Source organism: Agelaius tricolor, unplaced genomic scaffold, assembly GCF_023055355.1.
Source record: "Agelaius tricolor isolate 1412-34295 unplaced genomic scaffold, bAgeTri1.0.p SCAF_5, whole genome shotgun sequence".
Classification (NCBI taxonomy): Eukaryota; Metazoa; Chordata; class Aves; order Passeriformes; family Icteridae; genus Agelaius; species Agelaius tricolor.
The window spans coordinates 34,084,352-34,110,581 of NW_027269265.1; the positions used below are offsets into that span (position 1 = coordinate 34,084,352).

At 40.8% G+C, this 26,230-nt stretch overlaps 2 protein-coding genes across 4 annotated transcripts in view; both read left to right on the forward strand.

The window, feature by feature from the left end:
* Positions 1-78: 78 nt before the first annotated feature.
* On the forward strand, positions 79-18,057 carry SLC39A9 (solute carrier family 39 member 9). 2 transcript variants are annotated; one of them, XM_071427152.1, is made up of 8 exons: positions 79-289; positions 488-605; positions 2,847-2,955; positions 6,037-6,228; positions 8,630-8,698; positions 9,868-9,953; positions 11,831-11,965; positions 13,680-18,057. In XM_071427152.1, exons 2-8 carry the CDS (start codon positions 510-512, stop codon positions 13,908-13,910), a joined length of 918 nt encoding a protein of 305 aa, XP_071283253.1. In that variant the 5' UTR covers positions 79-289; positions 488-509; the 3' UTR covers positions 13,911-18,057. The 2 variants fall into 2 exon arrangements, with proteins under 2 accessions (XP_071283253.1, XP_071283252.1); XM_071427151.1 differs by having other exon boundaries at positions 80-605.
* A 5,420-nt stretch (positions 18,058-23,477) lies between these two features.
* The window catches only part of PLEKHD1 (pleckstrin homology and coiled-coil domain containing D1), a 28,751-nt gene continuing 25,998 nt past the window's right edge, over positions 23,478-26,230 (forward strand). The window contains exons 1-2 of one of the 2 annotated variants that reach the window (XM_071427157.1): positions 23,478-24,688; positions 24,824-25,179. In XM_071427157.1, the coding sequence (XP_071283258.1) occupies positions 25,031-25,179 (149 nt within the window). In that variant the 5' untranslated portion in view covers positions 23,478-24,688; positions 24,824-25,030. Of the gene's footprint in view, positions 25,180-26,230 lie in introns of both variants that reach the window. The other variant, XM_071427155.1, reaches the window with a different exon arrangement.

The window sequence follows — 26,230 nt, forward strand, 5'->3', positions numbered from 1 at the left end:
GCCGCTCGCGGTTCATCGCAGGCCAAGGCGCCGCCCGCCATGTTGGAGTCGGGCAGCGCGCGAGGCGGGGCGGGCGCGGCCCGTCCCGGAAGGGGAAGCGTCGAGTGCCACTTGGCCGCCGGGGCAGCGGCCGTGGGCACGGCTGGCAGCGCCCGTCCCGCACGGTCCCCTCGGCCCTGCCTGACGCTGCCCCGCCGTGAGGAGCCGCCTGCGTGCTCGCCGTCCCCCAGCTCTCCCTCCCGCCTCCCCTGGGAGCAGCACGGTGCGGGTGAAAGTTCCCCCGCCTCAGGTGAGGGCCGGGCCCGCCTGCCGGTGGCCGAGCCGCTCCCGCCCCCTGGCCGCGCACCCCTGGCTGGGGGCCGAGCCGGCCGCTGCCGCCGGGAGAGAGAGACATGGCTGAAAGCCTCTCCTGGGAGCTCCGTGTCTGCACGGGTTAAGGCGTGCGGTGCGGAGCGGTGGAAAAGTTGCTGTTGGATTTCACTTCAAGGGAGCGGACAGAAAGCGGCGAAATGGACGACTTCCCCTCCATCTGCCTGCTATCCCTGGCCATGCTGGTCGCCTGCTATGTGGCAGGAATTATACCCTTGGCAGTTAATTTTTCCGAGGTAAGACAGCTCCGCCAAACTGCTCGTTGGTTGCTAAAGGAGGAACCAGAGAGATCTCCCAGTGGGAGTTGGTGCCGTCCCCTTGTAATAGGGCAACACTGTTAAGGATGAAGCTTTATCTTTAAAAGTTACGAGTGCAATATTAATTTTCATCCAAAACTGCTGTGTAAAATTATGCTTGTTTCACAGTGGTCATTTAAATTTGTCAGATTTGAGTCTGGTCTCTGCTACAGGTGAAGTATCGGCAGGTAGTGTAAGGACACAAATAAGCATGACTATTCTTAGAAGCTTGTGTAAGAAATGGCTGAAGTCAGTGGTTATCTCTTTTGTGCCTGTGGGCTACTCAAATTAAGGCTCTTAAAAACAATTCCAAGAACATTCTTGGAAAAAAAATTTGATTCACAATTTTACTCACAGCTTGCACTGTTGAAAATTAAACCGTAGCTCTTTGATTACTATAGAACTTCAAGGTACTGGCCCGTGTAACTCAAGGCATTCTTTCAGAAAAATATCTTGGATAAATAAGGTACTGTTAAAGGAGAGGGAGGGTTTCACAGTTTGGGTAAGTTCCCAAACAGTACAGGAGTTCCTGATTAAACATCTTTGTGTACTTCTGGGAAATAGTTGTTGAGGTAGTGGCAGTTGTCACAGTCTCTGTAGGTTTCCTAATATCCTCTGATACCCAAGGGGTTTTGCTCTTTCTGAATGATGGTTATTTTATAGAGGCATGGTGTAGTGAGAGTTTAGTTGTATTGTGGTAGTAAGAGCACTCTTATAAGGGGTTCCCATTTCTCTTGGAAAGCAAGCACTTTTGGGAACCAAGGTGCTGGAGGAGAAATGTGCCTTTGTCCTCCATCAAGTCAGAGGGCTGCATGGAGTTTTAGCACTGCTTACTGTGTTGCTCTTGTTTTTTTAACATGCAAATGTATTTAGCAGAAATGGTTTGATTTCTCATATAAAGGTGTATTCCTTTTGCCTCTATATGTAGGCTGTTCTCATTAAATTTCTGTCTTCCCTACACCTAGCTATTTTGTACTGAAAAGGAGATTGAGACTTGCCTTGAAATGATAACTTGTCCTTTTAACAGATCTTTAAAATTCACAGGTGCCCAAGTGAAGGCAAGCTTTACTATATATTTGCAGTTGTAATAAATCAGTATTACTTCTGACACTTGCCTCTGTGTTTATGTGATATACAAAACATACTGTAGTATTGCAGATAAAAATAATGTTTTTTCCTTGTATGTTACGATATCTTTGCATAATTACTTTGTGAACAGCAGATGTTGAAAATTTATCTTCTCGTGTAGATTGCCGCTGTATGACAATTTCCCAAGTGTAATTATTGTTTGTGCAAGTTTGCAGTGCATGTTTGTGGGAGCTTTACACTTGTTTTAATCTCTTGCATATTACTGTTGGAGTTGTCCCCAGTAATGCTGCAGCTGTTCCCTTATGGTCACACTTGGTTGGCTTTCAGGAAGCTGGTTGTGCATCTCCTAGAGCGTCCTGCTTCTCCTGTGCAAGTGCTGCACATTTCAGTGAGACTGAACAGTTTGTGTGGTTGCAGTGCATGGCACAATAATGATAAGCAACAAGTGGTTTCCTGCTATTCAAATGCTGCTCTCTGTCCCTGGGCCTCAGAAGTTAACATTAGCGTTTTGGTGGTGCTCAGACTTGTCATTGAACATGGAAGGTGATGGTGATTCTGCCAGTGAATGTGTGCTGCACAGTTGTGAGGGGATCTAAACTCCCATGGTTGCTACATGTTATATGATAGGGGTTCTTACAGAAACTGAGTCATGGCCTCTGCTAACTGTCCTATTGTAGACCTTATTATATGTTTATGTAATTGGATTTTAGTACGTGGCTTTGACTTTAACCTGTCAGCATAGTCAGAAGGAAGTGAATTGATTAATTTATTGGTGAAACAGAATGTAATTAGTTTGGGAGAAAGATGCATCTAAGCTTTTTGTCCCAAACTAGAATATAACTAGTAAGATAACTCTAGTCGTAGCAAGTACTAAGAAACTATTTTTGTTATAGAAATTATTCCAAAAATATGAATAAAATTATTTTTCTTTACTATAAAAACATTATGTTTATATAGTGTTGTTAAGGTTTAATTGCAAATTCTCAATATTTATGTAACAAGTAACCCCCTTCCCCAACATCTGTTAATAAGGGAGAGTAAAGAAAGTATTTTCATCCTTAAAGATGATACTTGTTTTGTACTTAATTGCAGGAGAGATTAAAGTTGGTGACTGTTCTGGGTGCTGGGCTCCTGTGTGGAACTGCCTTGGCTGTCATTGTGCCAGAAGGAGTACATGCGCTTTATGAAGACATTTTGGAGGGTAAGAATCAAACCCAGATGGCCTCATTCAAGAGAACTTAGACTGTGGTGTGTTATGATATACTGAGGCTTCTTTTTTGGAGTTTTTAAGAAGAGATTGATGGAAGAGCTTCACAGCAGTATAACACAAAGCAGGCATAAAAATGCAAAACCACTATAGGCATGATATTGCACATTGAGGGATATGATCATGCAGATTGGTGACTCTTACTGAGTTATCCAATCATTTGTGGCTTTGGATACTGTACTGTTCCTGGAATAACAGCCTTTTATGACAGGTCATGTGTAGTGTTTCTTATTCTGGGGAGAGTTTAACTTCCCCTGGAACTTGAAAGGAGGTGTAAGGGTGCCTTTGGCAGAGAATGAAATTGTGGAGTGTTCACTGCTTCTCTTTGTAGTTTAGACTGTTTTTCATTAAAGCAATTGCAGGAGGTGTTTTACAAATCCCTACCCTAATAAGAATTTCCTCTGAAGCTGAAAAGCATCTTGGAATTAATATACTTAGCTGAAAATTATGGCTATATATTATGGTTGTGGCTAATTTACAGAGTAGCAGGCATTTCTTCTTGGGTAGTGATACACATTACAGATCTGAATCTCTGTGTTCAAGCATCCCATTCTAGTTTGCTGTCACTGTTGTAACCACCTCATCAGCTCTAATGAAGAGCTCAAAGTGAGCAGAGATTGTGTCTTGCAGGGATGTTTGTGTGGAGCATGTCTTACAGCCAAAAGCCTTAACAGACCTCAATTTGAGATTCTGACATTGTTTCAAATAGCCAGGGCTCATCACCTCTGTTGGGAGTGCACTTTAAATTTTGGTTTTGCTTGCAGACTTGTGCTATGAGATGACCATTGCATGTATGAGATTTTTCCAGTACACTCAGAATCAAAACTTTAAAGGCAAATGTCAATGGCTCACTGATTGCAGGTGAAAGCACTATAAAGTTGATGCTGTAGAGAACCTTGCAAACATCTGGTGTGCTGCCGTTGCTAATTTGGCATTGAGAGGCAACTGTAGTCCTTTGCTTCTCCTGTAGTACTGGGTTTTGTGTTTCTAAACTTCTAAATTTCATTTTAGCAATATGCTTTAATGTATACTGTTTTAGCTTCCACTAAATTTGTGTTGTTCTGCTTATATTTAGAATAAATAGGAGATAATATATAAAATCATCCTTTATCAAGAAGTGAAAAAAGCGCTGATTATGCCTTTATACTATACTGTAATTTGTGCACTCTGATGTCAGATGTCTCTAATGAGCTGTAGTGGGTTTGCTCTCCATTCAATTTTAATTCTGAGTCGACTGATTTTCTCTTGTAATGGTACAGCTAGCAGTGAATACAATTGCTGTGAACATTGATGGGTTTTAACACTTTTCCACCAAATGGGGCATACTATTCATGTATGACTCGACAGCTTGCTGTGTAGAGCTGTATGGGCTGTGACTTTGTTTAGCGTATGGCAAAAAGACACTTCACAGTACTGCAGTAGTAATAGCAGAATATTTTACCTAGGGAAAAAAAGAGTTTGTGAATGGCTTCAGACTCAATGTCTAACTCACAGTATTTTGTCTAACAACAGTCTATCTGTTTTTGGTTTTTTTTATATTGCAAAGGGACAGAACTAATGGGTATTACAGATTTAACTACAAAAATTATTTCTAGTATGTTTCCTGGTAAAGTAGGATATTCAAAATTAAACTTAAGACTATGAGAACAGCTTTCTGGTTTTTTTTTCCAAGTTCACCTATTTGCATAATTAAACCTAGAAAGATGCAACTAAGGGAAACTTTGACATATATTCATATAAGTGGAAAAACAAAAAGAGAAATCTTTGTTTTCCCTCTTTCAGGTGTAGCTTAACTCTGACTGGTTGCTTGATAGCAAGCAGTTTAGTGTTTTCCATTGATATGGAAGTAATTTACAATTACTTCTGTATTTCCCTGTGGGTAAACAGGCTGTGGAATAAATACCTTCTGATTTTCAACCTTGTAGGCTGAGAGAAAATAGCATGTCATGACTTGGATTATTCTTTGATTATAAACCTGTGTAGTGAAACCTTGGTTTGGGTGCTACTAGCAAATAAAATTCCTTTGCTGACTTCAGTCCTTTGTTTTAACTGCTGAAACTGTATAATCCCTGTCAGATAAATTGTCCTGAGTTATACAATTTTATGGCTTGAAATGATCTGAAGCAAAGTCAACTTCATAATATTGATGGCAAAAATCTTGTGTGGTCCAAAGTAATTTTATTGATGAATCTTGTTCAGCAAAGATCTGTGTGAAATCTTTGCTACCAAGCTTATTCTGATGTGCTTTGACTGTAGCAATGGCATTGTGACATTTTGTATAGTGGGATGAACATACACTTGTCTCATCCAAGAGGAAGTATGAATATTCCAGCAAGACAATGACTTGATAGAGTAAGTCAAGTTCTTGCTATAAGTTTTTAAAGCTTCTGAAGAGTAGTTGCCATCCAAAAGACCTTCCAAAAATGAAAAAACCATGGGCAAGCTTTAATAGCTGGTGTAGGGAAAGGAAACCACGCATCATTCATCCCCAGGGCTTGGACTTTGGGTTTCTGGGACGGTACTGACATTTATAGGTCAGTGTGCTTGACTTAACTATTGTTGTAGTCTGTATCAATGGGGTGTATCAATACTAGCTTGTTTATATCTCAGCATCAGTTAATCTTCTTAAGGATGGTATTAAATCTTTTAGTGGATGGAACCTATTTTATTTTCTCACTTAAATGAAGGTAATGAAGTAACTGCTTTATGGTATCTCTGAATATTGACAAAATGGGCAACTTCAGTTAAAACAGGAATTATACAGCAATTTTTGTGAATTAATTTGTATTTAAAATGCAACCTAGCTTATAACATATTAATACTTTCTTTGCTTTTCCATGCTGAAGATGTATGAGGAGAAACCAACCAGGCTTTGCTAAGAACGTTGTCTAAAAAAGACCATAACCAAGGACCTCTGTGTATTGTCCAGGAAAGTGTGAGGAAGGCTTTTGGCAGAAGAGCAAAGAAGTGACTGTGTCGTGTTTAGTCTCCTGATGTGTTTGCTTGCTGTCCCAGGGAAGCACCACCCAGCGAGCGAGATGCAGCACGTGATGGAGTCTGAGAAGGTAGCGAACATCCCGGCGGTGCACGAGCACGGCCACGACCATTCCCGGCTGCACGCCTACATTGGGGTGTCCCTTGTCCTCGGCTTTGTCTTCATGCTCTTGGTGGATCAGATAGGCAGCTCTCATGTGCACTCTACAGATGGTAAGTAAAGATTCACTTCAATTAGACTTGCTAATTAGTCTTAATTAACAAGTTGAAATTTATTTATTTTAATGCTACCAGGGTGTAATTTGTCCAGTCATGTCCAGAGTTTCAGTAGGTACTTTAAAAACATAAGCCATAAACCAAGGTCCATGTGAAATGTTTGTGCTGGAAATCTATCTCAAAATTCACCGTAATTTGGGAGCTTGCCTAAATAACATGTATGAGCACGTGTCGTGTGGGGGTGGAGGATGACTTGACACTTGAATTACTGTCTGTTTTTAGGGGATTTCTTTGGCTTTTCAAAAAACTTCAGTTGGTCTTATATTTGTTTGTTTTTCCTACTTAATTGTCTTATATGTAGGTAAAATTTGCAAAGAACAGCAAGTTATCTTAAGCAAGATGGCAGGAATGATTAGATGTAAGCTCTGGTATTTGAGCTGCATAGCTGGACCTCCCACACTGTCTAAAGCCTCACATACTTCCAAATACTTCTTGCTTTATGTAAAGATTTGTCAGCTTCGTGCAAGACTCTAAAAATGCCTACAATTGCTTTTGTTTCCTGCCTGTGACTTTATGCTCAGAGTGTAGCTTGAAATGCACCAAAGGTGTTGTGTCAGTTGAAAAGGTATTTTATTGCCTTTGGCTGCTCATTTTCTCCCACACAACATGCTCTGATGCTGGAATTTGGCCCTGAAAAAATAAGGGATTGATCTTAAAGGAAAAGTAAAACACAGACAGGGGGATATGTTTTGGCTGGATTTTGTCAGTTCACAGTGCAGCCTGTTTTTATGGGGATACTGTGGTGGGACAGATGAAAGGCCAGTGCAGGGGCTATGTCACTTGTGTACTCCTGAAGAAGTGTAAGTGGAGCCACAGCCATTAGTAGCTGATTTTCAGAGCTGTTCTAAAGAAACACTGGCAATGAGGATGTCAGGGAGATGCGGGTGAGCAACTTCCTAAAAGATTCTTGGTTTGTATAGGTTATGACCCTTTTCTATGTCTCTGATCATAGCAAGTACCAGGACAAGACTGTGATTTGTGTTAGAGATACACACTACAAAATAGGATTATAAGTGAGGTTTTATCTAGCCTCTACCTGTCACAGGAGATGTAGCAGTGTTTTTGTAATGTTTTTTAAAGCAACTGAAGAAAACCACTTTTTTCTTGAACCAATCAATGTCTTGTAGTTTATTACCTATCAAATGACTAGGTGTTACTTTGTCTAAACTAGAAAAATTCAGTAGGCCAGAAGGAAGGTATGAAGTCAAATGTGATTCTTTGTGTTTAGTAATCAAAAAAATCAAATAATCAAATCAATCCAAAACAATTGTAAAGGAAACGTTTTTTATGAATCTCTCCTCCTGTTTGACATGAGTGTACCATTGCCATCATGCAAATGCAGCTTGTGGAATTAATTTATTACATGGCTTCCCCTTCATTCAGAAGATAAAGCTGACCAAAGAGGATGCATTAGTTTAGATCTGACTCTTTGGGAAGCTACATGTGTGCCTGGGAATGAAGAGAGACTTGGGGGTAATGGGCAAGGCAGGAGGAAAGAAAAGGACTGGAATTTCTGTTTTGGCATCACTGCAGAGTTACAGCAGGTGTGCTTACAGTTGTTTTACAGAACACTGGGATAATTCAGACATGGCTGCTCAAACTGTCTGAAATTAAACAGTTGAATAATAAGATGTTTCTACACTTTGTAGGGCTTACCCACCCTGCAGTGATTCTTTGTAATGGTTTCACCACTGATTGTGTAGTGGTGGATATTGATGTTGCCCTGTTGTGCTAACCTGCAAATGTCAGGCAATTCTGGTCAAAACAGTGGATCTCAAACAGCTCTGGCTGCATTTCTCCTTTGTGATATATAACATCAAAGGGAAATCTTTGCAACTGGTGCTGTTACAAGTAGTCTTTATTGTTTACTAGGAACTGCCAGGGAATCACTGCAACAAAAACTGACCCAGACTGTCACCTGAAGGAAACTACAAACCTTGAGCTGTGTGGAGAAATATCATCCTGACTCTTGAAGCAGCTCTGAATTCTTGGGATCCAAAAATAGCTTTTCTTTTTCTTGGTGGCGCAGACCTTTAACATTTCATTTGAGGAGGTTAAGAAAAACATCTGCTTCTGCCTATGAGAGAGATCCTGCAAATTGCAAAGAATTGTCCGTAAGTCTGTCACCTGTTTGTTGGCAGAACTTCAGGTGATGTGAAGGTGTTAAGTGTCAAACTATTTTGCAGTAAATCTAATGCAGAAATACAGAAGCTGGTAGTCCTGAATAAAACTGCCTAAGCAGCTGGGGGAGTTATGTACAGTGATACTTACAATATTTTTTCTAGCATAATTTATTAATTTGATCACTTTCTCATAACTGTTCTCATGACTGTTTCAGATCCAGAAGCTGCAAGATCAGGCAACTCCAAAATCACCACAACACTGGGACTAGTAGTTCATGCTGCAGGTAATGTGGGACCTATTATTAGTCCTTGACAAGTATATGTATTGCTGTGTGGGTCATCTTTAGGTGGGATGGAGACATTTGGGTTTTACTTTTGGAGGTGGCTTTTTATAAAAGAAAGGAAAAAAAAGGCAGGGAGAACTAAGGATCTTTCCCAGAATTAACTGGGAGCTCTGATGGTTCATGGAGTTTTATTTGGGTACAGAATTTTCTCTTTTACTCTTTACTTTACTCTTTTATTTTTCCCATGTGAAAGGTTGTGTGATGCTCACTCTCTGCCTCTTCAATTCCTTTGCTGACTCCTTTAGCTGCTAAATTTCAATACATGCTAACAGATTTGATAAGTTGCATGAAACACCTTTGGGGTTGCTTGTTGGTTGATGGGTTTTTAAAAAAATACTAATTTAAAACAATAGTATCTTGTAGGGGAAAAAAAGGACGTTATAAGGTGGAGCACAAAGACTTGAGTGAAACCCATGTGGGCTGACTTGCAAGGACTGACTGTTAGGTGTGTGTTACAGTCAAGCCATTGTGATTTTTCACTATATATGTATAGTATAAATATGGTGCTCTTTCATGTCCTGCTGAAGGTTGTTGTCTAGATAAGTTAGAAGATGTTGATCAAAAAGATACTTCTTCACCAAACAAAGTGTGTATATATTAAGGAGTAGTATAATACGCATTTTTTATTTAATTTAGACAGTGTAATTATTGTAAGTGATAAAAAATATTTACAATAGTATTTATATTTGAAAAATAATTTCAAGGGTAATAACTAAAAGTCTTGCAATGCTTAGTATCTAAAACTAAGATACTAAGCATTGCAAGTATTTTTTAATTAGAGAGGAAATCTCTTCTAGTATAGAAGACTAAAACAACTAAACTTGTTACTTGTTCTAGTTTGAAGGAATGTGTCGATACAGAGTAGATTCCCATTGTGGTTTTTATGGTCTTGGGAAATATGAGACAGCTCTTGTTGAGGCTTTTCTGATGTTCTGAAATGTTATGGCTTAACAAACAAAGGCAAGTGAATCCTCTGTTGGGCTGCTATTGTTAATGGCAATTTTCAGTAACAGAGCTTCTTAACTCAACATGTTTTCTACTCTCAGCCTTTGAGGGGGTGGGGAAGCTCATGTGGAAGAATAATCTATGAATCTGCACTCCTTTTTCAGCTGATGGTGTTGCATTGGGTGCAGCAGCTTCTACTTCTCAGACTAGTGTCCAGTTGATAGTGTTTGTTGCGATTATGTTGCACAAGGTGAGTCATCATCAAAAAAATCTTACTTGTTCTTCAAAAGACTGTTAACACAAGAATTGCTAAAGATCTACAGTTTCATTAGTGATGTAATACAGAAATGTTTAATGCCATTGAAATGGAGGGATTAGTACAGTGTCAAGGACCACAAAGCAAGGGTATGAGGTATGAGAGGAAGAGCACATGATTGATGCTAAGTCTGAGTGGGGTGCAAGTGAGAGACAATTCTGACTGCCTACTGCCTGCCTTGATAGCAGAGGTTAGGAAAAGTCTCCCAGAGGTAGAGAGGGAAGAGTAGCTCATGAAAAAATGTGTCAGCTTCACACTGACTTCTTCTGAAGCTGGTATGGTAGTGTTTATTTAACAAACAAAAAACCCCAAGGTTATTATGTCTCTAAGAGACATATTCCAAGAAATTCTAAAGGGTGAGACACAGGAGATGCTAGTGCATTAGGAGGAAAAGCAGTTTCATGCTTAGTACAACAGTCTTGGTTCTGTGATGCTCATCAGGAAATGGGGAGAATATTTGTTGTGAAAGGTTTTAGTGTTTGAAGGATTAGTCTTTTGAAACCACTGAATATCAGAGTACTAAATTACAGCAATTAACTTGTGCTTACCTCTGTTGTAGTAGCTTCAACATCACTCATATACCATTTTTGTAGGAAAACAAAAAACAATTTTGCTGATGGTAACAAGCAAACAGTGGCTCTTGAAGATGGAGAGATCTTTGCTGAATACTTATGTGAATGTGAACCTATTGGCTCTGTAGGCTCTAAACATACCTGTGCAGACGAAATTTGCCTTATGGTAACACATGCATGGGTGACAGTGGTTAGTCATAAATTCATATCAGAAATCATACATAATTTCATGTTCAAAATGTTAGGAAATGCATATCTATTATGTCTTTTCTTCAATGTTCATACAACTAATTGTGGTTTGCATAACTTTGAGGGTGGCAGTGTCACTGTCTCATCTTGGAGCTTAACTTATGGCTATTGCCAGGTGGAACTTGCTTCTCTTATTCTTAATGTTCTTAAATGACTTGTGGAATGATACAATTTTAGAGGAGGAAAATTTCTCCTGTGAATATTTGGTAATAGAAGAGAAACTTATTTCTTCTCTGATGTCTTTTTTCTATTCTTTTGATCCTATCTGATTCTTTTGTCTTTCTCATCTCTTTTTTCACTCATTTCCTTCTATGTTAAAAAAAAAAGGATTCTCTGTATAAAAATGCTTAAGGTATTTTAGTTTTATGTCTTACTTTGGAAATGTCAGGGTGGATTGCTATTGTTTTTGTACAAGCAAAAGTATAGTAAATTCTGTGAGTAGTGGGACATCTATGCCTTTTGGATAAGAAACTGGATACCAGCAGAGGGAGAAGGAAGTGTTTGTTTGCTTCCTGATGAGAACAGGAATGAACTAATCAAAAGAACTCAAGTCTCTGTTAACACGCAGGTTGACTCTTACCTGTCTTTGGGCAATTGTTTCCTTCCCCATGTTAATTGTAGAATTTTCCTACTGCAGATGAAAAAACTGTCTATCTAAGGACGTGTGATAGTAACAGGATGAAAAAGGAAATTACCCAAGTTGATGGAGTCTTAGGAATTATAGCAATGACTATAGTCAGAATGAATATTTTAGTATTTGTAATGACTACACAAGTACGTGTTTTTTGATAGCCAGAACATGAGTTTCCATTAGGTTTGGTTATTAAGGTGGGGCAGTCTGCAGAATGCTCCTAATTTGGGTTAGCTGCACCCACCCTGAATGTCTTCCAATTCAGTCCATTTCAATGTAGTAAGTCATATTTCAACCTTTTCTCATTTTTCAGGGCTTTTAGGAGGTATTGTACTAGCAGTAAGTTTTGTTTTTTGCAGGCACCAGCTGCCTTTGGCCTGGTTTCCTTCCTGATGCACGCTGGGCTAGAACGGAATCGGATCAGAAAACACTTGCTGGTCTTTGCCTTAGCAGCACCTGTTATGTCAATGGTGACATACTTAGGACTAAGCAAGGTAGGTCCATGGTTTTGTTCTGCCCAAAATCTACCTTAATGGTGAAGTCTGGGGAAAGGACTGTGATATGAGTTTCATATTACACAATTCCAAACTGTTTGAGATATTCAGCAGAATAAGATTTAAGAAAAGCTGATAAAAAGGTAGCAGTATGAATGCACAAAACAAATAATAATCCATGCATTTCACATCAGAATCAATGACTTTATAGAGTTTGGTACAGGTTTTTTTTTTAAAGTCTGATTTCTGTTTTTTATCCTTTTGCTCCCCACTGAGAACAATTTATTCAAATAGCAGGTTTTATGTGATGCCTATTTAAATAAGTAATTTTCAGCATTGTTGCATGCATTCTTCTTTTAATATGTAGGTAGGAAATAATCTCCTCTAGCATCCCCCACCATCCCAGAAGTGGTCCTCTGTATTCAAAGTCTGTGTCAGAAGTTGAGTCCTCAGCTAGAACAGTCCTTGTGCCTTACTCCATAAAGCATCGCTGTGTCTTTGGTCTGTACAACAAAATGGTCTGTGAAATGGGACACTGCACATGAGTTTATCATCTCTGTCCAAATTAAATGTTTCTGCTTCTCATAGCATGTCCTGGGACGCTCCTGTATTTCTCAGCTGTGGTGTGTCCTGCTGGTGACGTGCTGTGGTAGCCTGTTGTAAAGGATATAGCGTGGTCTCACGAAGCTCAAGGCATGAAAGGAAAGATTAAATAAATCATCTGGGCTAATCCTTTACTTGCTGGATAGGATTTATATTTGACATTATAGTACAAAAGACAGCAGAAAAAAAGGTTGGGTCTGTAAATAGAAAAGAGAATTCTCTTTGAGCACTGTTTAGAAGTGTCCTCATTAAGGTGGGGTTTACATGTTGCCCTTCAGAAAGAACAGAGAATTGGTAAGGCATCAGGGCTGTCAACAACAGTTTTATAGTTCCAGATGATGTATCTTTCTCTTTGGAAAAATGACCTGAGAGTAAACACAAGAACTAAGATTACACCTGAGTTGGAAAGCATTGAAGAAGTATTTGAATCTGATATGCATGGGTTTACATTTAATTGCATTTACTGATGTGTAGCATATCTTAATCTATTATGAAGGTGAAGAGGTGCTCAGTTTTGATGCAGAAGATGCATTTCTTTGTGAAGTTTGCATGGAAATACTGGAAAAGTTTTGGGTATTTAATTCTACATACAAATGAAATATTTAATGAGTGATGTTCTGGGACTTCGTTCTGAAGAGCAGTGGAGAAGATATTTAAAGGTTAATGTCTTATTTGAACCTCTTGTTCAGAAAAAGGGAGGAAAAAAGTCAACCTTGAGCATCCTCCCTAAAATTTGTGGCTTTGCAATATGAATTTTATTTTTTTTCAAAACCTGTTTGGTATATTGGCTGTGAGCTGATCAATAAGATGCTTCAGTAGACTCTAACTTCTTTCCTTTTCTGAGGGTTCTTTTGTAAGAGTTTTTTCTTTCGTAAGTCCAAAGAGAAGTAACTAGCAGGAGGGGTGTCTTTCTGCTCCCTCACAACTTCAGGGTGCCAGTCACTACATGTAAGGTGCAAGACACAAAAAAAATCACACTAAACCATTGTCATTGTGAGAAGAGACTTGATAGAAATCCTACTGTTCCTGGATACTGGGAGATTTTTTAAATTTTTATTACTGATTGAAGAACTTCTGCTTATTCTCACTTTTTTTGCTCTTTGTGTTTCAGAGCAGCAAAGAAGCCCTTTCAGAAGTCAATGCCACTGGAGTTGCTATGCTGTTTTCTGCTGGGACTTTCCTTTATGTCGCCACAGTTCATGTTCTCCCAGAAGTAGGAGGAATTGCTCATAGCCACAAACCTGAATCAACTGGAGGAAAAGGACTCAGTCGTCTGGAGGTGGCAGCCCTAGTATTAGGATGCCTTATTCCTCTAGTTTTGTCCATTGGACACCATCACTAAATGCTCAAATTTCAGTGTTCTCAATAAGACATGAGCAGTAAATGCTGCTCCCTTTATCATTCTTTTACCCATCATTCATCCCATCCACTTTATGGAGTTCAGAGGGAATTCTGATTGCAAAATGAGAAATACTGGGGAAGTTTTTAGTGTAGCAAAATGTACTTTGGCAGCCGGACACAAATTCTCTGTAACTTTCTTTTCTGAAGACATTTGCTATTTTAATTGTTACTTCTGGCCCTATTCTCAGGGAAGATGGAACTTGAAGTTTAAGAAAGGTGAGCAGGGAAGAATATGGCAACTCCTCACAAAATTGCAATCACCAAAGTATCCTGCAGTTCAGCTTTCACAGCTGAGAGCAAAACCCAAGGATGGCTGCGTTGCAGGAGGTTGAAGTCTCACTAATGAAGAAGGGGGCTCTCCCCCATCGGTTCTACGTTGTCCTGGCAATGCTACTGGCCCTTGTGATGCTTGTCACTAATTGTACTGCAGAAATGGGCTGCACTGGGAACTCTGTATAACACTGCTGCTGTCACAGAGGTGTCACTTGATAGGAAAGAAATTATGTAGACAATGTGTAGGATTAGAGGAAGAAATCAGCTGGTTAAGAAAGTGCAAATGAGTTTTGCAGTGTATTCCATTGTTTAAGACAAAGGATAGAAGCAAGGAGAATAGTGTTTTGATTGTTTATTCAATTGTTAATAAATTCTAAAAAGGACTGTTTCTTGGGAGATAGTCTTCTGCCAAGTCAGTCAAGTCAGCAGGAATTATGTCTTGGCTACTGGGATACACTAACACTTCTATTGAGAGAGATACCCATAGTGCCCTTTGAGATAGAGCTGTTCTGGGCTCTGAGGAGTAGAAATCTGATGGAGACAGCTGTTGAGGGACCAGAGAACTTTACTAGCTCATTTTCAAAAACCTGAACTGCTGAAATCCGTGGGGGGCTCTGTGGGTTTTTCACTAAATAAAGGTATTACAGCTAACAAGATGTTTAGTTAAGTATTTATGCTGCAGATAGAATACAAAGTGTTTCTAAAGGAGTTCTGGACAACAAAAACTCAAACCCACCAAAAACCAAAAACCAATCTGGTGGGTTCCCAGTGGACCTGTTAGACATTTTGCTTTTCCTTTGGGAATTGTTCATTTGCCTCTTACTGATAAGCATTAGGTCTGGTGAATCTGCTGGAGGACTTTCTGCCAATTGCTGATGTCTCTCACTAGAGAGGAGTGGGAAAAGACCCTTCTGTTTTCAAGGCACAGATTTGTCTTACCAGACACTATTTCCCTTATGTAAAACATGTTATACTCTAATGTGCATTGGAAAGTCAGGAATGTTTGACATGCACAGAATCAGCATAAAATTCTTTCTTTAGGAGAAAACTTTTTAATGCTGGCCCCCTTATAAGCTATACTTTGTCTGCACTTTTTGAAGATAACATTGCCAAATCTATTTTTCTTTTTTTGTTGTTGTTTTTTTTTAAAAAGAATCTTGAAGAAATATCTTCTTAACTGAAGTGCTTCTTGTTTCCATATGAATGACTGTTTGTGATGCCATTTATTACGTAAACTGCAGAGCCCATTGTGCCTCATAACTTCTTTACATTTTTGTTATTGTCCTGTTTCTCTGTTAGTTCAGAGAGTAATGGGTATGGCCTGTCTCTTGGACTAGTGATGGCTTTGTCTGTTGGCTCTGCAACAATACTGATGAATCCCAGGACTGAACCTAGTATTGATTCCCAGGAGTGCTTGTTCATTTGTGTGTTTTACATTGTAAGATCAATGCAAAATTATTAGAAGTCATATTTTCCCATAAGACAGTATTTTCAGATAGAATTAGTGCTTCAGACCTAGACAAACATTTTTTTTATATTAGACCTTCAATATTGTGTTCTGAAAAGCCACTGCAAAATTAGTTATGTGGATGGCATCCTCTTCTGTGTGTTTTTCAATTTTTTTGGTCTGTTTTGGTTTTGGGATTTTTATAACATACGTAATGCAACTGGTAAGTTACTGGTTTAAAAAGTTCAGCAGGACAGGTTCCTAACATATGCAAATGATACACAGGGATGTTTACTCCAGAGTTCTGTTCTTCCTGATTCCCCCCTAATTACCTTCTTCCTTAATAATCTCACTATTTTTATTTGTGTTTAAGCTTTCCACATAACCATTTCCAAAAGCTGGCGGGTTTGCAAGAGCAGGAGATAGCTTAGTGCAACATTAGGTGCTTGCATTTCATAAAGCAGTAAGTTACTATTCTTTGACCTCTGTCCTGACACTTGCATCCCCACCCTGGGAGTTGACACCCTGCCCGAATTCCCCTTTAGCCTCACTTTGTGTATAACAACAGCAGTGGTTGACAGAGGCTTCCTGTTCCATGCCATTTGATCCCGGCTGAAGCGTGTGGATAGGACCTTTTCACATGGATCAGTATGTATTGGTGAGGGTGTGGCAGCCAGGTTTTCACTGCTGACACAACCTCTGGCATATTAATCACAGGTGTCACTGCTGAGAGGTCTTGTCATCTTTCCATTTTCCTGTCCTTCACATCATGTTTCCAGTTTCTGGGGCAGCCATCAGAAATAGTAGTACTCAGTTTAATGATTCATGAAGTATAGGGGCCAAGTTACAGCAGCAGGTGAAGGAACTTGAATGGAAACATTGGCAACTCAATTTGGCACAAAAATTCTAAAAACGTACATTTTGGCATTTGGTTAAGTGACAGAAGACTTCAGTGACTTTTATTTTTTCTCTACCCATTTAGAGTTAGCAACAGCATGTTGTTTTGGCTGCCTGTTATCACTGAATTATTATTTTCAATTTGTATTTGAAACTGCAGTGACTAAAGAAGCTTTTGGTTATGTTGATATGGAAAATTTAAATTTTATATTATCAGACCTTTCCAAATTTTTAGTACCAAACGGAGGATTATTTTCTTGACGCAGAGTATTTTAATGAGTTAAATTAAACGGTCCATTTTATTATAGCCCTTTCTTTTTATCTATCTCCCCATCTGTCACAGTAAATACAAGCATTGCGTGTAGTCAGGGCCATCTGGTATCATTTTCTACTCCTCTGGAGACCTTGGTGCAAACAAATTCCTCTTACTCTCTTTGTAATATCCTCTCTGCCTGTTTTTTCTTCTGTGAGGTAGGTGGCAGTAGGTTTAGCAGGTAAATGCTTAAACCAAGTGCCAGCCATGTCCCACTTTCCTTCTGTAAGTCCCTCTACGAAATCCATAATCTTCTCATCACCTGTTTCTTTTCAGTTAATGATTTCCTAATTGGTAATAGGAATTGGACTAAAGCTGTTACTGTTGATCCTCATGTCTTCAGGTACTTCCCCTACTGTTCTTTTATTGTTCCTCTTATAAAGAAGGGAAATATTTCTTTTTCAGCACTCAATGACAGAGGCAGAAGCTGCGCTAACATTAAATTAAGTAAGGATGACAGAGCTGTCACACCAAGACAGGATTTTTTGATTGTTTTGGCTTGTCAGGTGGTTGGGTGTTAAATACAGAAACCCACTGCTGACTCCAAAGAACTATTTCCAGGTGGATTATATAAAAGCTGATCTTACCCAAGAGGCCCAGGAAAACCACTGTATTTATTCAGGAACTAGTTCAGAGCCTTCAAGGAGCTTTGGACAGTAGCAAGTGTGTCCACGTGGTATCAGCTGATTGCAGAAAAGAGAGAGATGTTGTGGAATAATTGCTCCTGCTGCTCCCTTCCTGTTCTGTGCTGGCCCTTGGGAGAAGAGAAGGAAATTGTACTTGTATTCTACTGAGGGTGGAAGGAGGAGGAGTGATTGCAGTATGGTGGGAAAGTTTATGATGAATATCGGATTCTTTACCACAAATTTCAGATTCCTGTTCACATCAAACTTCTTTTAAATTTTTTTTTCTATACTGTTCTATCTCTTAGCAGCCTTGGCTTTCCAGGGAAAAACATTGTGTGGTCATTGCTGTTTACCTTACATGTTTCTCCATGTATGGAACTGTAATTTTAATGTCTTTTTTCCAAACCATTTGTACACAAAATCATTCCATGAATGGCTGCCTTATAATTTTTCCACTTTAATTGTGAATGGTTAAAATAATATTGCCGTTTTCAATTTGTTTTATTATATTAAATTTTTACTAGGTGCAGTGCTTCGGAGTTGGCTTGTCATTTACTGCATGGGGTTTTCTGACAACTCTAATAGAAAGAAATTACAGTCTTAAATGGATGCAAGCGTTGCAGACAGTGTTTTATTTTTGTGGGAGTGTGTTTCTGCTTTTCTTCATGATGTCTGAGCACCTCTTGCAAACCTGAATGTGAAACTGCACGCTGGGAGGCAGTGTAGCAGGTGGATTTGGATATGGCTGAATGTGTTCAGAGGTACTAATGCAGAGATGATGTGACAGCTCTGCTTGAGCGGGGCATTTGGCCACTCATGTCTCTCACAGAGTGTTTAGGAGCTGGCATTGCCCTGATGCTATCTCCTGCACCCCCAGGAAAATCTCTGGAGCTTACAAGGCTGAGACCTCTTTGGAGGGTAACAAGGAGATGATGGGCTTAAGGTTGCTCTAGACCACTGTAAAAAGGCTTGAGGACCCTTTGGAACTAAAGGAAATCCTCTTTTTTCCATCCTGTGCTCTCAGTCTCTTGTCAGTCCCAAACCAAAAACCTGACACTGTCTGGCTCCATCCCCTTTGCACCCTTCTCTCAAGTATTTGTATATATTGATGAGATTCCTCTTAAAGCTGCTGAGTTCACATAGTGTATAGGTATTCTCCATACTTTCCAGCTGCCCTCTGAGCAGAACTGGGGTTTAGACCTGCATTTTCAGAAAAGAGAAAGGGGAATGGTGCTGTTACAGGATGAGTGATGTATGCATTTACAAACTTCATGCATCTATTTAAGAGATAGCACTTGATGGAGATTATTCATAAGCAATTCATTTAAAAAATGGATTTATGTTTTTCTGCTGTGCTTCCTGTCTTCCATTCTTTTAGTGTATTTAGTAAACATGTCACCTCTGTAACTGGAGATTTAATCACTGTAGCCTGTGGTAAAGCCTTTTGGAGATGTGAGGAAGTGGTTTGGGTGCATTTATGTTACAAACTTAAATTTAGGAGCTGTGGTGTTGCAGGCTTCCTGATGATTGCTGTAGAGTGTTCCTTCATTTGTTAAGGAAATAAAAATGTACATCAGCATTTTTATGAGCGACTCAGTTAGGGATGAGCACAGCACTAAGATGATGAGCTGTCATCTATTGTTCTAGCTGACAAATTAAGCCATTCTTCTACTGATATGTGCAAGCCTTATCCAAGTATCCCTGCAGGCAGAATTGCACAACATTCCACCCTCCTTATCACAGCACTTCTCCCCCTTGTCTGTGATGTTGAGAGATTAACAAACTGTTATTGTGGATGGGGGTTAAAGAAAAATGCCTCGTTCAGAAAAACTTGTAGACCTAATAAAAATTAAGCTGTATCATGCTGACTGACACCAAAGCTACGTAGTATTTGGAAACTCTAAAAGCAGAATGACATTATTAGGGGAAAATGCTTATTGTGCATCTGTGTGCTCAGCCAGTATCTGAAGTGGTAGTTAACTTATGATCTATGATTATAGTTGTGTGGGAGTCTGTGGAGGTTAATGGGCTTCTGCTGTCTGAAGGAACACTTTCATTGAGATACTCCTGGTTACACAGGGTTGAAGAGGCCTGCTGAAAGCCCTGCTTACAAGCCTTACTACTACTTCAGGCAAGTCTTACTGTTGCACCTTGTACTCAAGTGTTTCGTGCCCTCAGAGGGCGATGCTATCAGGAGGATGAGTCGAGTTTTAAGACTGCAATGGATTTCCCATGTTCTATTGTCTCTTTTTGACAGAGAAACTGAGAGGTGACTGATCTTGAACAAAACTTTGTACCCTTGGTATCTCCTCTGTGCAGACACTTCACGTGAAGGTGACTAAGTACAAGTGGATGGCTAGGCAGTGGATCTGGGAGCTTTTCCAGATTTATCCCTACAATCTAAACTTCAGCATCATGAAGAAAGCCTCATCTGCAAAAGCTGTGTGGCAGCATAGCTCACAGGAGAATAAAAGGAGATGGCCCTCTTAGCCTCCTGTATGTTGTAGAGAGCACAGTCTTTGATGCCCTTCCTGGACAGACATTTTATCTTTCATTTGGCTGCTTGCTCTCCTCATCATTGCACGGTTTGTAATACAGCTGTCATGGTCTGCTGCTATGATAGATGGCAGCAGTACTGTGCCTCTGTACTTAGATAACCACTTGAGACTGTGGATAGGAAGGAGGCAAGAGGTGTCTTGTGCCTGCCCTGTGTATGTTTGCAGCAGGGTCCTGACCTTGCTGGGACTGGCTGGATGAACAGGACCAGGAAGGAGGAACTTGAAGTGGTGGCTGCTGGAACTAGAGCTGAGGGGTATTGAACAGTGTATAGGGGAAGGCTGTGAAGAACACTGGTGGTGTGGGCCCTGCAGTTTCCACTCCTGAATGAAGTCCTAATTGTAGTGTCTGTATTTTTTAAGGCCTTGCCTTCGGTGATCACAGCAATGGTAGGTGTAAAGGAAGCCCAGAAGGAGTATATAAGAGCAATTGTGGTCTCTGTGCGTGTGTGAGGCATTTTACAAACTTAAGATTAAATAAAAAGAGGGGTTGGCCAGTTTTGTTTTCCTGTGTGCGTATTTATTGTTTAAAAGTTAAGCCTATGAATTTCCTTGTTTTCATCAAAGGGAAGAAACCGGGTAGAAATTGGTGGATTGCAATCAATATTGATACCTTTGCAGTTGAAAAACACCTTTTGGATAGAAATCCAGCAGCTAACCTGTTTTTAGAAACTTGGAGAATTCAGATATACTAACTGGTGTTGAAACAGCTAAAGAGTGGGTTTCTCCAGAATGGGCAGCCCTGGATCTCATTTGCTCCTTGCTGGATTGTTTTGTCAGATCTGAAATGTGCCTGTGGTTCTCTGGCTGTTTGCCTGCCTTAATATGCAGAGGTATTACATTTCCCCTCCTCCATTATTCTACCAAGGAAATGCTAACAAATCCTTCTCTTTTGCAGGACTTTTTTGGCTGTCCATGGTACCCAAACTACTGCCCTGGTATATGTATTCTTGTGATGTTCTGGATTTACTACCAGTGTCACACAGGAGGAACAGTGGCTGAGGGAAATCAAGTTACATGCTTAGATTCAGACAATGTTCCGAGTTGGAAGAGATCCACAATGGTCATCAAAGTCCAACTCCTGACCCTGCACAGGACAACCTCAGTCAGATAAGCAGCCTATTTAACTACTGAATCTCCAAGCAATTTCTGTTTGTCAGCCATGTGATCATTTTCTAGTATTTAGGCTTGATGGGGGAAAAACTGGTGCCTTACAGGAAGCCTTCAAAGATAGCTGACCACTCTGATGTATTATGAAAAATGGCTTTTTAGCAGAAATCTTTGCTTATGAGAGTAAATGAGTTTTCTTCCAGAAGAGATATCTTAGTAGGATTTTAAAAAAATTAAATTTATATTCTCTTCATGCTGAGAGAAATAATCATTGATTAGTGAAATAGTCATTGGTGTCAGTTCCTGAGAAAACTACCTCCCAAAAGCCAAGCTATGAGGCTGGCTACTTGCTATCAAATCCCTTTGCTTCGGTAAACTGGTATCTTATTTTCTGTCTTCCTCTAAGTCTCTTGAAGTGTCTCTATATCCACAGCAAATAGTTGGATTTATTATGATTATTATTTATCCTGGACCCTCCAGCATGGATCTGAGTGTGTTTGAAGGGCTGGGACTAGTGAAGGGCTTTGGCTGGAACAGGTCACTGAGACCATGTAATTCTTACCAAGGGATGATAAATGGGGTTATACATCTCTAAGGGTGATGTCTGATGGGGTTGCAAATCTACAGAGGTACTTGACTTTAATGCCACTTGCTGAGTAACTTTTCTTTGAGTTCTGCAAAACAGCTCCAACTTTCCATCTGACACTGAAAATTTAATCATTGTGCTAAAGAAACATGCTGTGTTAATGTATCTCACTAGAGGAGAATTGATGGTAGTTGCTTTTCTACTTAAAATAGCCTCTGCACACAGATGTGCACCTAGGAAGCTGTAGCATCACTTTGGGGAGTACATGTGACATTTTGTCTGCAAGAATGATGATCATAAATGAAACTGGAGCTGCACTTCACTTCTCCACATTGGTTGGATACCTGCTAATAACTCCCATGATTGCTAATGTCTCAGGGTTAAAAATGGCTATGGAGCCTATCAGAAGCTGTAAAAGCAAAGGGAATCTGCCTTACTGGAAGGTAAGATCTGAATCTCTCAAACTCCGCAGTGGCTCTGATCCATCTCAACTTACTGGCCCTAGCCCAAGAAGCAGTTTGTTCTTTTCTGCATAACACAGTATTGTCAGGTTGCCCAGACCAGCAAGATGTAACTTTTCACTTAAAAAAAAAAATGCAAGCCTCCTCAGCAGCTGAAGTTAGTATGTATCTCCTTAAACTGATAGAGAGCATCTTTGAGCTGGAGAGTGGCCTGTGATGAAGGCACATGGGGTAATTCTTGGGTGGTTCCTGTGCAGGGCTAAGAGTTGGACTTGATGCTGCTTGTAGGTCCCTTCCAACTCAGAATATTCTGTTAGGAAATATTGCATCTGTATAGCTTGCACTGCTGTCTGCTTCAAACATTTATTTTTAGCAAAATTTTATTGGCTTGATGTGTAGGAAAAGTAAAGACAACATATTAGTAAAATAATTGCCATACCAGTGCAGCCTGTTGCTCCAAAGAAAGGTTTTCTGATTGAAGGTCCAGTGCTGTCTCTCAAGGATGTGCAGATGTGTTTCCCCTTCATTAGATTGGTACACACATAAGGGACATGTTAAAAGAGCCACTATTACTGCAAATTACTGTGTCCAGACACCAGCAGTTGCAAAATTCACCTTGCTGCTATCTATTGCCCTAGCATTGCTGGCCGTTCACTTGACAAAAGCAAGTTGCTCTTTCCCTCCCCTGGCCTGTTGACCTTAAAGAACTTGCTTTAACTACTCAGTGCCTTGCTTGTCTTAGAGGCCTCCAGATTAAAAAAAAAAATTCACTTTTTGATGTTCAGAGCTAGAAACCTCTTTACTCTCTTAGTCTATGTGAGGTAAAAATAAGAAAGAATGAAAAATAAGTAAAGGGTGAAAATCTGTCTCATGGCAGGTCGCTGCTGTCAGATCTTTGCATTGTTGGTGCAGTACAATGGCAGGAGCACTGGATCATTACATGGGAGCTCTGTGGCTTTTCACTAGACATTTACACGGTTAAGTGAGGCTGTAGGGCCCAGAATCATTTTTACCCTTTGTGCAACATAATTTGAGGGAAAATTTTCCTTCTCCTGGTTATGAGTAGTATTTCCTTCTTGGTGCTGTGTACAGAAGGGCATCTATGGCATTAATGCTTCTGTTCCACAATGCAGTATTGTATTCAAGAGTTAGAGCTCAGGTGAGATGGAGGCAGTATCTGCTGCTCTCTTTTCCACTCTCTGCCTTAATGTCACTCTGAAATGGGACATGTCCTGCTGCTCTGGGCATGTCCTGTCTGGGACCAAAAGGTTGGTCAAAGCTAGGGTGAGAAGAAGTAACAAATCATGGTGTTTGCTGGCTCTCTCATCTATTGATCAACTGTGACTTTTATCAGGGACCTGCATCTCTAATTTCTCTAATACTGAATGCAGCCTGTGAGTCTGAGGCAGGCTGTCTGCATCTCCTGTCTTTAAGATGCTCTGCAAGTGCCTCTGACTGTACAGAGCTAAGTGAGCCCTGTCCTGTGGTGTGACCTGGCCTACAGCACATCCCAGGTTTCTGATTGGGGATGGGGAAGGACCATGTGTCTGCACTGTGTTTCTTCTGAACAACTGCATTGGGAAGGGCTGGCATCCAACAATTACAGCATCAGAATCTATTCACGTGGGATGGCACAGGTTAAATCAGGAGCAGATACCTCAGCATATATGCATACATACCATACAGCATGTACATGTCTGTATTGGTTATGGGATATCCCAAAACCACAGATGGTTTAGCAGCTGGGATTCTTCCCTGAATTCTAATCCTGGAGGGGAGGCAGGATGCAGTAAAGAACAATATGAGGATAAACTGCTTTCCTGTGGGCATTGCAAAAGACAGGTTCTTTTGGAGAACTATATATCTGTAGAGGGAGAAGGAGGTTAAAGGGAGAAACAAGGACATAGTACTCCCACAGCAACCTTTTAAGTCAGGTTCCCTAAGCAGGAGATGAACATGGACCTGAGCTGTGTGATGTATTCCTATGTGTCTGTGTTGGGGCCAAAAAGGAGCTGGTACCTAAGAGGCAGGGCAGAGGCTGTTCTTGCCACCTCTCCAAGATGCAGCAAAGCATGAAGGCAGGCAGAGTTTTATGCTCTAACTTTGATCAGCAATGGCCCTTTAAGGCAGAGCAAGGCATGCAGTGTGGACACTGCCCAGTCCAAACCCAGCAGCCACGTGAACTCTCCCCAGGTGGGCAGTGCCAGGCTGGCGCAGCAAGGCCCCCTCACCCTCCCCAATGACAGAGGGAGTCTGATTGAACTTGCTGGCTCCCACTCACTCTGCCCCAATTTTCCTCAGGACAAATGAGAAGAACCTGTCTCCAAGTGTAAGATTTTGGGAATATGTGTCAGAGATGCCTGTCAGTAAAACATCCGTCTTGCCCTAATTTCTGCATGGAGTGCTGCAATGTCGAGTGAAATAACCTTCCAAGCTGGCTCTGGTGCAGAGGTATTTTGGCTTATGTTATTGCTGAGAGCTTGCTTTCTGATGAGCTCTTTCTGCCTCTCTGTGTTTCTGATGTCTGACTCTCTTCACTCTTCTTTTTCCCTTGGGCTGGGATGTGTGCTGTTTGCAATGCATCAGGAAGTAATACGCAATGAGAAAACTCTCATCATCTGTGCATCAGGGAGAGAATTACTGACTGAGTGCTGAGCAGTCAAGTTATTGATTCAAACCAAAGCCCAGTCTCTCTGTCTGCTGGGCTGGTTACATCCTGCTGGTTCATTGCATTTAATCGGATTCCCTGAGCTGCCACGCAGAGGGGGTGAGTTAGAACCAGATCCATCTATAATGTTTGCTTCAAAATCCAGTTCTGTCTCCCCTTCTCCGTCCATGGAACAGGCAGATTCAGATGCTCTGGACATCAGCACCAAAGTGCAGCTGTACGGTGTGCTCTGGAAGAGACCCTTTGGGAGGCAGTCAGCCAAATGGTCCAGGAGGTAAGCCACAGTTGCTGAGGGATGCTCGGGTGAAACACAAAGCCTAAGGGTCTGGGATAAGTTTAGAGACTGAGTGCTTGACTCTTCAAGTGCAGCCAGCCAGGCAGAGGCTCAGGGTAAAACTTGGGGCATAGCTTCCCTGCTGCTGAGTCTGCTTCACACATGTGGCACCCCATTGTGCTCTCTTCTTTATCTGTCCAGACCTTGTTCTATATGCACTACAGGGCGGTAATAGAGACTAGCTGCCTCCTCTGAATAATTGTGATAGTTTCATGAAAGGGGAAGAGTCTGTTCATGTATTTTGCCCCTAAACTGCTTGACTTTTTTGTTTTGGCACTCAAAGCTCTTTGAGTCCTTCGGGTGTGAGATGGCAGGGCTGAGCTGACTGCGTGGGGGTCTGTAGTGTGTGTGTGTGTGTGGTCTGCAGGGGTCTGTGCACAGCTCCAGTACTGCTGTGCTGCCTGACAGCGACTGCGTGCTGGGAACAGCACATGCAGACTCTTCCCAGGGGAGAAGGTGGCTCTGAGTTCTCTCCCATCTGGCGTTAGGGAGTTGCAAGCTGCTGTATGTTGTCTATCAGCAGCCAGGAAGTTTGGAGCTGGAAAGCATTTGCTATAACCTTTAACCAAGGACAGAAGTATGTTCTATAATACTGAAGTGGTGGGTTGGTTTTAAGTTTAGAGTTGCTGTAGTTTCTTTATGCAAATCACTGAATCTCTGGCACTTACCTTTCGTGGGTAAGTACCTTTGCTGCAGTCTGCAGTGTAGATATAAACAATCAATTTCTAAAGCCAGCTTTCCCAGCTTTGCTTTCTGTAGTAACCATAGTGCTGCCCAGTCTGTGAAGATGGCATAGCCTGAAAAAAACATTACTTGGGAAGCATTTTGTGTTTGTAGCAGTTTTTGACCCGCGTGTGTGTTTTATTCCCTCCCATGCCAAGAACAGCCTATTTTCACCCAGAAAAGAATTTGTGCTGATGCTCCCTACTCAGCTCCCAAATATTGATAAATAAATGAATTATGCCTGGAAACTACTGTGATTGTGTTACGG

Excerpts from the sequence above, each read along its gene's own strand:
- SLC39A9 (XM_071427152.1), top strand. The coding sequence starts at position 510 with ATGGACGACTTCCCCTCCATCTGCCTGCTATCCCTGGCCATGCTGGTC. Across the intron at positions 606-2,846 it reads TGGCAGTTAATTTTTCCGAG|GAGAGATTAAAGTTGGTGAC; the intron begins GTAAGACAGCTC and ends ACTTAATTGCAG. Across the intron at positions 2,956-6,036 it reads TTATGAAGACATTTTGGAGG|GGAAGCACCACCCAGCGAGC; the intron begins GTAAGAATCAAA and ends TTGCTGTCCCAG.